General features: G+C 43.3%; 1 protein-coding gene across 1 annotated transcript in view; it reads left to right on the top strand.

Moving 5' to 3' along the window:
- Window positions 1-212: 212 nt before the first annotated feature.
- The window catches only part of STYXL2 (serine/threonine/tyrosine interacting like 2), a 28236-nt gene continuing 16184 nt past the window's right edge, over window positions 213-12264 (top strand). Inside the window, exons 1-2 of the mRNA XM_006209014.4 lie at window positions 213-340; window positions 904-1029. Of these exons, the coding sequence (XP_006209076.2) occupies window positions 920-1029 (110 nt within the window). The 5' untranslated portion in view covers window positions 213-340; window positions 904-919. The remainder of the gene's footprint in view (window positions 341-903; window positions 1030-12264) is intronic.

The raw sequence follows: 12264 nt of genomic DNA, 5'->3' as shown, positions 1-12264 counted from the left end.
CTCTGTCTACAAAGCATGAACTTCTCCCACCTCTGCTGCTCAGTGTCAGCGCCCAGAGAATCAGCCAGAAGGGAAAGAGTTAACTGGGGCCTGCTTCTGGGACCCAGACCTGAGGCTGCATTCCTTCCTCCCAGAGATCTGCCAGGCTGAGGGGCCTGAGGCTAAATTTAGAAGGTAGCTAAGGTTTCCTGTTCACAGCTGTCCTGCCCCTCAAAAGAAGGAGCACCGAAGAGAGGAGGGAGGTTGGTCCCTCTCGCCTGTCGGAGTTTCTGGTCATTTCATCTGGGTCCCTCACCCTTGGGTGACCGCCCCTTGGTGTGGAGATACAGGCAGATCAGCGGTGAGTGGCTTCTCCGTTCATTTTGTCCTCTGAGCCCAGGACTTACAAGCAATGGGGCTGCAGCTCTGGCCTGGGAGTCAGGGCCCAGCCTTGTCTGGGACCAGCTCCTGGGGGATTGCATGTTCCTTAATAGCCTGTGGGAGGGCGCCTGGGCCAAAGGCAATGACTCCTGTGGCCTTGGTCAGAGACACTGAAGAAGGCCCCTCCCCTGGCAGACACAAAAGGTGTGTGTGTATGAGAGAGAGAGAGAGCCCCCGGGAGGTTTAAAGAAAGATCATTCTGGTCCCCCTCGCTGCTTTCTTGCTGGCGTCTGTGGAAGGAGCCAAGTTGTCACTTCTGAAATATTGTGACTTCAAGGTGGGCCGTGCATCTTGGTGTCCCGATGACAGCCGGGCCAAGTCTGCCTGGTGTTCCCCACAGGTCCTTTCTCTGTCGGGCTGCTCACGTGTAGTGACTTTCCCATTCCTAGTTCCACCCAAGTGACATCACGGACACACCTCCTTCCCCCTACAAAACCTCCAGAACCAGAGTCCCTGACCGGCTTTTTCGCACCAAACTTACAGAGGCTGACAGGCTGTCATGGCGACCAGTGGGGACCCAGAGGAGGAGCAGGTGGTTCCAGGCGAAGAGGATGAAGCCGACGTGAGGGCCGTGCAGGCGCGGTACCTCCGGAGCCCCTCCCCCAGCCAGTAAGTGTGCCCTCGATGAGCCCCGCGCCCCTCCAGCCTGGGCCGGGGGGGGGGGGGTGGGCTGGAGAGCCTGGTGACAAGTCTGGTTGGAGAGGGTGTCTCCCTGGAAGGCTGTAAAGCTGTTGCAGACGGTTTCTTGCTTTTTTCTGAAACTTGGGGATCCAATGGCTGTTTTAAAACTTACAACACCTGAGGCTGTCTAAGGCTCATGGTTTCTTGGAAAATACGATCCCTTCAAAAACTTACTTGGTTTCGGATCCACAGAGACCTAACCACCCCATGCGTCAGAAGTCACACTATATCTTTCTTAGATATAATTTTCGGTCCTAATTTATTTCTTTGCTTCCTTGTCTACATGCTTCATTCTCTCAACTTAGTGACGGTTATCTTAAGAAGTTATGTGAAACTTTAAATTTGAATGAAAAGTCCAGGATGCATTTTGTAATTTCTAGTGTAATTGTTAAAAGTTATTTAGAATGTATAACTAGCAAGCTAATGAGGGGAGGATGCAATAATAAAATATAATCAATCCAAAATAAGAGGAAAAAGAAGACACAAAAAGCATAATAAATAATAAGAAAATACTAGGATGGAAAATTTAAACTCAAGTACATTATTACTATAACATAGATAGACTAAATCCTCCAATTAAAAGACAAAAATTGTCAGACTCAATTTTTTTTTTTACAAGCCTGCATACTTTTTACAAGAGACACATCTTAAAAAATTAAGATGTACAAAGGTTAACAAAGGATAGAAAACTTATACTACACTGTTCTGGTTACTATTGCTCACAACTTCAAAATTTAGTGGCATAAAACAACCTTTTTATTATATTTACAATCAGGAGATGGTGTTCACTGCTCCTGGAAGGAGCAGGGGTGTGGCTTGTTTTTGCTTCAAGATGTCTGGGGCCTCAGCTGGAAAGACTTGGAGGTTGGGGATGACTTTAAGGCGGGGAGTGACTCAACAGCGGGGGGCTGGTGTCAGAGAGGCATCTTCACATGTTTTAACACTTCACATTGGGACCTCAGCTGGGCTGTTGGCCCAAACACCTAACGCGATCTTTTCTTATGATCCCTCCATGTGGGCCAGTGTGGGGTTTCTCATCCTGGTAGCTGACTTCCAAGAGAACAGGACAGAAGGATATTAATTTTCTAGATCTAGCCTCAGAAGTCACATAAAGGGCCACAAAGTTTCAGAAGGAGACAACAACATAAGCTCCACCACTCCACTGATGGAGTATCAAGGTCACACTATAAAGAGAGCAAGTGGGATGGGAAACATTGTGGCCATCTTTGGAGAGGACAAACTGCCACAATTGCAAGCACTAACTAAAAGCAAGCCAGGGATGTGATTTACTGATATCAGACGAAGAAAACTTTAAGATAGCATTACTGGGGGCAAAGAGGGATGTTGCATAATGATCAAAGGTTGGATTCACCATATGGTAGATATATTCATTTTAAATTTCTATAATCTAATAATAGCTTCAAAATATATAAAGCAAAAAAATTGACAGAACTATAGAAAATATTAAAATCTGCAATCTTAGTCAAATGCACTTTTTTAAAAATACAATCTCAGCAACTGATAAAATGAGGCAAAAAAAAATCAGAGTATAAGACATTTAAAGAAAACAATAAATAAAATTAACCTAATCAGAATTTATAGAACATGTACCCGACAAAAGCGGGATATACATTCTCATCATGCGCACGTGGAATTTTTACCAGAAAGGTTATATACTGGGCCATTTGTGTATCAACAAACTTTTAATGCTTGAAATTATACAAAACATGGTCTCTGCCCATTGCAGAATTAAGCTAGAAATCACTAAAACCAAAAATATACAATCAAAGTTCCAAGAGTTAGCATCCAAGGGAGCAGGACAGAAATGTACTGATTTACACGATCTAGCCTCAAAAAAAAGTCGCATGAACGACCACAAAGGTTCAAAAGGAGGCAAGTGGAGTATCAAGGTCACACTGTAAAGAGAGCAAGTGGAATAGGATATATTGAAATAGATGGATAATAGAAATTCAGATTGAAACCACAGTTCATTACTACTACATACTTCCCAAACTATCTAAAATTACAGACTGAGAATAGCAAATATTAATGAGGATGTGAGACAATCAGGGCTCTCCTGTTCATTGCTGGTAAGGGTGTGAATTAGTACAACCATTTGGAAAACTATTTCATAGTATCTACTATAGCTAAAGGTACGCTTGTCCTTTGACCCATTAGGCTCACTCCTGATACAAACGTAACAGAGATAAGTACACGTGTGCCCCAGAAGAGGACTGATACTAGAATGTGTTAACAGTCATTAAGAATATAGAATGTTTAAACAATGTGATGAACTGTTCAGTTAACAGTAGGTTGGACAAATAATGGCTGGTATATATATTTAAACACTGCCCTAGGGAACAGGCGTTTTCTTAAATGGATTAAGCGTCTCAGATTATTGGTTGGGGAAGGCAATCCGTGAGTGCTGGCTGGGAAGGTGGAAGGTGGGTCCTTGCAAGGGGAGGTAGGAGGCAGGGAAGATCAGTTCTGCTGGTTTCAGAGTTGCCCATAAGGTGAACCTGCCACTAGACAAAAGCATTTATTAACAGAGAGATTTCAACAGCATTCAGTCCTTAGCCCTTCCAGCTGCCAGCTCCCCTCCTAGCCAAAAAAGGGCTCAGCCTGAAAGCCCCATTTACTTGTGGAAAACCCTGGTCCCACATATAGAGCAAATTTTCTGTGGCTTCTCAGGAACTCCTCCTGAATCCTATTGAGTTTGATGCCCTTCTTGGTTTGTGTACAGTATACTCCTTAGCGATTGATTTTTAGAAGTTGATCCCAAATCGGCTAGCCCGTTTCAGACATTTTCAAGGAAGACAAACACACAGTGACACCTCATGGGCTATCCCTTCTTGCAATAATCATCATATCTAAGGTATAAATTAGTACAGCTGCACTGGCTTTTGAGACATCATCCAACCCACCTCTCCCTAAAACACGCATTACACAAAACCAGGTTTAAACCAGCCCAAATGAATGCAGCTACAGTATCTTTGATAATGAAAAGATAACTCACAGACTGGGAGAAAAAAATTTCCAAATCACATATCTGGTAAGGAACTCATATGGAAAACATATTAAAAAAAAAAAAAACTCTTGGTGGGGAGGATATAACTCAAGTGGTAGAGTGCATGCTTAGCATGTATGAGTCCTGGGTTCAATTCCCAGTACCTCCTCTAAAAATAAATAAGTAAATAAACCTAATTACCTCCCTCCAACCAAAAAATAATAATAATAAATAAATGAATAAAATAAAAGCCAATCATGCTAATAGGAAACTTTTAAAAACTCTCAAAACTCAATTAAAAAGAAACTCACAACTCAATTTAAAAATGGATGAGGGGCAGAGAGTATAGCTCAAATGGTAGAGCACATGCTTAGCATGCAGGAGGTCCTGAGTTCAATCCCCAGTACCTCCTCTAAAAACAAATGAATAAACCTAACTACCTACTCCCCCACAAAAAAACTTAAAAAAATAAAATACGATACTTTAAAAAAAATGGACCAAAGATCTGAACAGATAATTCACCAAAGAAGATACATGGAAAGCAAATAAGCACATGAAAAGATGCTCAAAATCCTTAATCATTAGGGAAGTGAACATTAAAATCACCGTGACGTACCATTACACACCTATTAGAAAATTTAAGAGGTTGACCTTACCAAGTTGGTGAGAATATGGAGGACCTGGAACAATCCCACTGCCGGTGGGTATGTAAAATGGTACCAACATTTTATAAACTGTTAGTCAGTTTCTTAAAAAGCTAAACATACACCTATATGTATATGATCCAATCATTCTACTCCTAGGTGTTTACCCAAGAGAAATTAAAGTCTATGTTCATACAAAGACTTGTACATGAATGTTCACTGCAGCTTTATTTGTAATAGCCTAGAAACAAGCCACATGTCCGTCAACAAGTGGATGGATAAATACACTGTGGTATATTTATATGCTGGAATACTATTCAGCAGTAAAAAAGGAATGAATCATTGATTCATACAACATAGATGAATGCCAAAATAATTCTGTTCAATGAAAGCAATCAAAAAAGAGTGCATAGCATATGATTTCATTTATAGAACATTTTAGAAAATGCAAATGAATCTCTGTAGTGACAGAAAGCAGATCAGGGTTTGTCTGAGGAGTGTGGAGTAGGGAGTGGGTAGAGGGAGGATTTACAAAGGGACATGAAACTTTGGGGGGATGGTGAATATCACAATGTTGCTCATGGTGATGGTTTCACGGGCGTATACACGTATCAGACCTTACCGATCTGTACATTTTAAACATGTGCTGTTTGTGTAACAATTATACCTCAGATAAAGCTGTGTGCTATTTTAAAGCTATGAAAAGAGAAATAAAACTCTCTTCTAGGGGGCCATATGGTGATGTGGGAAGAACTTAAGTGGTATAATTGAGGCCAAAATTGAGGTCAGCCCTGTTCTCCCACTTATTAACTATTATTAGAACTTATGTAAATTACTTAGTCGTAAGATCGGAATACCAGTTTTACCCAGTGGTAGAGATTAAACAATGTAATGTAACATATTGTTTATAATATATATTACATACATCACACCCATTATTATAATATAATATATAGATAGATACATTAGGTATTTGATAAATGGTGGTTCTCTTCCCTTTTCCTTCCAGAGGAAGATATCTGACAATCAATTCTTCCCAGTAACTCACGATATCAAGAAATCCTTAATTCACCAGAATCCCACACTCCAGTGAAAACATGATGTTTCTCTAATTCTGCCACAAGCAAAGACTCTATTCTAAGTAACCACCCATCCCCCAGGGCTGGACAGCCCTCCCTATGTTTAATAAGTGCCTGAAATTCCATCCTTCTTGTTATATTCCTTGAGCTAAAGGCTTGGGCTTTTTTAAATTAAATTATGCTCTGAGTCAGCAAATATCCCATCAGCAGACTCTCAGTGATAGTTTCCTAGGACTACTGTAAAAAATTACCACAAAGTGAGTGGCTTAAAAATAGTATGGATATATTCTATCACAATTTTGAAGGCCAGAAGTCTGAGATCCAGATGTCGGCAGGGACATCCTCCCTGAGAAGCTCCAGGAAAGACTCCTTCCTTGCCTCTTCCTAGCTTCATTGGCTGCAGGAGTTTCTTGACTTGTGACAGCTTAACCCCAACCTCGCCCTCTGTGTTCCTATGGCCATCTCTTCTGTCTCCTCTCTGTGTCCTTTTTAAGTGACACCTCTGGGTTCATGGCCTACCCAAATCCATGATGACCCCATCTCAAGATCCTTAACTTCATTATCTGTGCAAAGATCCTTTTTCCAAATAAGATTGCATTCACAGGTTCTGAGAGACGTATCTTTGGCTGATCCCATTCAACCCACAACTTTCGATCCAGCTCTTTTGGTGACACATCTGGACTCTTTTCTGTGGAGTCAGGATAGGGCCTTGCAGAAGTCCACTGGTGTTGCAAACAGCCACTGCCAGTCCATCAGAGTTAGTTTGGGGGTGAAGTATGCTTGCTGTTCTGGCAGGAAGTCTCAACATTTCCAGCCTCACCTGTAAATCTCATCCTAGAGTGAATTAAGAACCTGACCAAGGGGTGTAGACAGTGGCTAGAGGTGTCAAGCCTTCATTTTTGCCTGACTTAGACATTGACTTCCAATACCTTAAATTCAAACCTAGCCACCATGAGTCACTCTCCCTGGAGGAAAACCTGCAGCTAGAGATGCATCCATCTCCCAGCTAGGCAGACTCCCCGAGGTAATTCATGAATTAACACTGAAATATGAAATGTGATATGTATGTTATGTATGTATGTATGTATGTATGTATATATACACACACAGACATACGTACACAGTGGAATACTGCTCAGCCATAAAAAAGAATGAAATAATGCCATTTGCAGCAACATAGTTGGACCTGGATATTGTCATACTAAGTAAGTCAGACAGAGTCATATCACTTATATGTGAAATCTAAAAAAATGATATATATGAACTTATTTACAAAATAGAAATAGACTCACATACATAGAAAACAAACTTATGGCTACCAAAGGGGAAGAGTTGGGGAAGATGAGTTTGGAATTTTGAAAAAAAAAAAAAACTCTAAAATATAAACCACCCCCATCCAATGGGGCAGCTTGGTGGCACCTTTGCTGGTATCCATAATCTTCATCAGACCCCCCAGTCACCGAGATGAACACAGTCTAAGAAATCAGTGTGCTTGGGGTGCAAACCAACCTCAAGACAGGAGACCATGACCTGCCAAGCCCTCCCATGCAGGTGGTCTAGGAGCCTGCCCCTGCCTCTTCCTCCTTAGCTATGACCAATTTTCTCTTCCTTTCCAAATACAGAGTCAGACTTTATCCTTCTCTTGTTCTGACTTGAAGAATGTTCTTCTGCTTTTCTTTCTTTCCAAGTCAAAATCCATTTCTTGTGGGAGAGTATAGCTCAGTGGTAGAGTGCATGCCTAGCAAGCATAAGGTCCTGGGTTCAATCCCCAGTACCTCCATTAAATAAATAAATGAACAAATAAACCTAATTACCTCCCCTCATTAAACACACACACACATACACACACACACACACACACACAATTTTTTTAAATTCATTTCTCGCTTTGGCTTCAGATCTGAATTGTTCAAGCCGTTGCGATGTTTTAGAATTCTGTGCTGATCTAGTCAGGCCGTCTCTCTTGGTGGCATATTCCCCTCCACTTTCCGCAAAGATCCTTGACTGTGCTCTGCTTGCTTTTCCTATCGTGAGGTCAGTGTGTGCCTGGTGGTGGCGGCGGGGCAGGAGACGGGGGCATGGATGTCAGGTCTGTGTGTCCCCATCACGCGTCCTTGGGAAATGGCTCCTCCCACTTACCCTTACAGTTTTATATTTCTTTTTCTGTGAAAAATTTTCTGCCTTGGCTCTTTCATGAAGCCTGCTGGAAGCAATTTGCTAAAAATCAATTTGCTTTCCTGACTTCTTTCCTTCCTTGGAGCCTGAACTTTGCCTGTGTGGTCACCTTCACTGAAGCTCAGAAACCTGTTCCTTTTTTGCAAAAGCCAGATCAAGAAAGACACCCCCTTCCTGGGCCTCTGCCTCCATTTTCATTCCAAGGAACTCATTGAAAGGAGGTGATCAGCTGTCCGGAGGTCCGAGTTGGAGGACCTCCTCCTCCTCCTCCTTTTCTCCCTCCTCCCCCTCTTCTCCCTCCTCCCCCTCCTCCCCCTCCTCCTCCTCCATTCCGGATCTTGCCAACCTGGTAACTGGTTTTAAAAAGTGGCTTTCAAACTTTGCCAACTGTAATCCACTGTAGGACATGCCATTTACTCAGGGTATACATACATATATATGTAAATTTCAAAAAGGTTTCACAAAATTATACTTATCTTTACAATGGTTGGTACTATTCTCTATTGTATTCCTCTCTTCCTTCCTTCCTTCCTTCTTTCCTTCCTTTCTTCCCCCCTCTCTCTCTCCCTCCCTCTCTTTCTTTCTTTCTTTCCAAATACTAGGTACAACCCGTTGATTTTACAATACACTAATGGGTGACAGTCTGCAATTTTGAAAAACACAGGTTTAAAGAAAGCTGCTCCCCATCTCTGCTCTTGGTTAGGAAGTCCATCAAATTCTGCTTTATTGTTTCTCTTTCAATTCACCCTCAAGGCTTTCTAGCTGCTGCTTCCTGAGCCTATGATGAGGTGTGTATCGATCCTAGAGCCCCTCTTTCCCTGCCGGTCTTTCTGAATAGCCAGCCCTTGCTGCTTTCCAATCACGGTGTGAGAGTCGTCGCACTCCATCTCAGACACGCGGGTGGAGGCACAGACACGGTCATAAATCAAAACCTCTAGGGCTGCTATCTCACTGACCTTGCAAATATAAACAGGGCCACTTGTCCAGATCTCAGCCTCCTTCCTCTTTTCTTTCTCTGCAATCCTGCTTCTCCATGGAAAACAAGGGAGCTGCTTTTCAACGCTGGAACATTGCTCTCCACGCAAGTCCTTTCAGGTCCTACACCTTCTTTATTAGACTCAGTAAACCGCGTCTTTGGCAGAATAGTCTTAGGACTGTTAGGTTTACATTTCCTTCTCTCATAACAGGTTAACTCATAAAAGCGCTAGTAATTTACATCCTACCTTCAACCCTGGAGAATGTTGAGCTGAGTTTACTGTTGCTCACAATTGTGTATCAGCAGCCAAAACAGACACATTGTGGTGCTGGGGAGGGAATCTGATCTTAACCCCCCTTTTTTCTCAATCATAAAACATCCAGCTTCCCAAAAGTGCCCTGGGTAGTCTTCAAATGTGATTTCTCAGATTCACCGACTCCTGAGCTGAATGTAGTTCAGTCTTTACCACCAACAAGAAGGGAGGATGTTTCTCTGCCATTTCTATTTTCAGATTTTAATTTCAAATTTTCCCCAGTGAAACCTACAGCCTCAGAGTTTAGGTATATTCAGGACAGGTGGTCAGTTCCTGGCATTTGTCACATGAAACCAAATCTACACAATCTGAAGTCAACGTTGTTTAGGGAAAATGGCAGGATCAAGGGCTCTCAGACAGGCGGTACCAGGAGGGGTTCCCGGGGACGCCACCTGCTGAGTTCCTGGCCCAGGCCTTTCTGCACACCTGACAGCTGAGGACTCCTCCTGTGTCTCTTCTCAGTTTGTGGCCGTAGCCTCCCCAGAAGGCAGAGCCCTGAAGGCCCGCAGAGGAACAGAGAAAACTGACCTCTGGGAGGACTGAGGGCCATGACAGGAGGAAGCCCTTACCAGTCCCGTAGTAACACAAGCGTTCTCAGCTAATTATCCTGTCCGGGGTTTGTTTTGATTTTTCATCCTAAACCTCATTTTACATAATCCTGACCCTTAATAAACAAAATAATTATTTTATGAATAATAGCATTTATCAATAAATTTAAATTATCAATCAATTAATTATCAATAAATAAAACTCCTTTAATAAATGTTGTTGAAATGGAAGTGTAACTGACATTCATGTAAAATTTAAGGCTCTGACTCTAGTTTTATGAAATGTTGATATTTTAAAACCGAGACTGCCTTGGTTCCTGGGCCCAAAACATCCTCAGGGCCTGGCATGGTGTCAGGGCTTACTGTCACACTGGGATGACTTTGTTGTTACTTCCCGACTGCAACACACTGAGGTGGGTCACTGATATTTACTAGCTCTGTGTTACTGTCGGGAGAAGAGGGCCTTAGCGCTCAGAATTCACTTCTTAGCCCTGGGAACAGTGCTGTGTTGCTGCTGTCTGTGGCTGCCTGACAACTACCCCCAAATGTAACGACTTAAGAAAATGATTTTAGTTTGCTCCCCTTTTCATGGGTAGGAATTTGAACAGGACCGGATGTGGCAGCTTGTCTGTGTGTCATGTGGGGTCAACTGGAGTGGCCCAAGGGGTGAAGGACGTCCCTCTAAGAGGCTCACCCACATGGCTGACTGTTGGCTGAGAGCTTGGCAGGGACTGTTGACCTCGCCCTGCCAACTTGGTGGTCTTGGGGTTGGTTGGGGTCATCTGACTTCTTATATGGCAGCTCAGGGCTTCCAAAGAGAAAGCCAGGAGGGGAAAACTGCCCTTAAGACTCAGACTCCCCTCGACACAAGGGTTTGTAAAAAAATAGAATAAGAATAAAAAAAAAGAAAAGAAGAAAAAAATTTTAAAAAAATAAAAAAATAAAAGACTCAGGCTCAGAGACTGGCATGGTGTCACTCCCACCATATTCTGTCATGAAAGCAGTCGCAGAGACCACTCAGATTCCAGGGAAGTGGACATCGACCCTACCACTCTGTGCGAAGAGTGTCACAGATCAGGGGCCACCTTTAATCCACAATAAGAAAAACTTGCTGATTGCCAATATAGGCCCCCAAGATTGTATACATCCCGGCCTCAGGAGGGCAGGGAGTGAGCGTGGGCAGAACATAGCCCAGACCCTGGATTTGCTCCTGGGCTTGCTACTGGTATCCCGGTAAGGTAATGAGCAAGTTGCAAATACTGGATAAATGCTGTTGTCAATTGTACCTGCCACATTCCCTTAAATATGTCACCACACTGGGGACAAATACAATCAGTGAGTCAGAGAATCTCTATCAAGCAGACATTACACTAGGTGATAGGAACACGACAGTTCACAAAATACCCTGCCATAGCCCTTGCCTCATAGAGGGTATGGTCTAGTGCAGAAGACAGTTATTTATCAAATAATTTCTTTAAAAAATGAAAAGTTACATCTGATAGACGTGCCGTAAAGGAAAGATGTATGGTGCAGTGAGAGGTGGAGATCAGGGAAGACTTCCCCAAAGAAGTGAGGACTGAACTAAGATCTAAAAGATGGGTGATGAGGGGGAGGATTGAACATCCTGGCAGTAGAAATGGGCTTCAGCAAAGTGCCTGGGCAGAAGGAAACTTGGTGAGGATGGGAAGCCAGAGAAGACCAGTGTGCTAGAGAGGAGTGAGCGGTGAGGGGAAGCCAGTGCAAGCTGAGGCTGGAGAGGAGAAAGGGGCCGAGACCGCAGGGCTGTGGAGACCATTGGGTGGTATGTGGACACCTTGCCAGGTGCCTAGCAATTTCGATCCATTCATCCAGCCATCCATCTGTTCTTTCACCTACCCATCTGTCCACTCACCATCCACTCAGTCAACAAAACCTGCCTGGTCACTCACCTTCCATGTGCTGGAGGTATAGAGATAAACAAGACCACTTCATCTCTACCTTTACAGAGCCCACGTCCACCCCTACCGGGTGTTCGAGTCTTTACTACCTTTACCAGTCAACGAGATGGCTAAAGGCCTCTCTGGTTCTGGTATCCAAGGATAACATCTCACAAACCTCACACTTAATTCACCCCCACTTCCAGTCATGCTTATTCGAAAATACATCTTCTGGTCACAAAGAGACCTTGGTGCTAGATCAGGAATGATCTGACCCAGCTGCTCCTGGAAATCCCTCAGGGACTACCAACAGTGATGCCACACTGTGCTGTCCCTCATGCCACAGGGGCAGGTCTAGCCACATCCTGGGGACAGTCATAGGCTACTTCCCTCTTCTGTCAAAGACATTTTTTTCTTCATAGCCCTGCTGGCTCCAATCACATAATTCTCCCCGGGGGCGCTCTGATAGATGTCTACTATAAGAGAATTGTTCTGCTAGTCAATT

This window comes from Vicugna pacos, chromosome 21, assembly GCF_048564905.1.
Source record: "Vicugna pacos chromosome 21, VicPac4, whole genome shotgun sequence".
Classification (NCBI taxonomy): Eukaryota; Metazoa; Chordata; class Mammalia; order Artiodactyla; family Camelidae; genus Vicugna; species Vicugna pacos.
The sequence above is the reverse complement of the archived record's forward strand: the minus strand, read 5'-3'. Positions and strand labels throughout refer to the sequence as shown.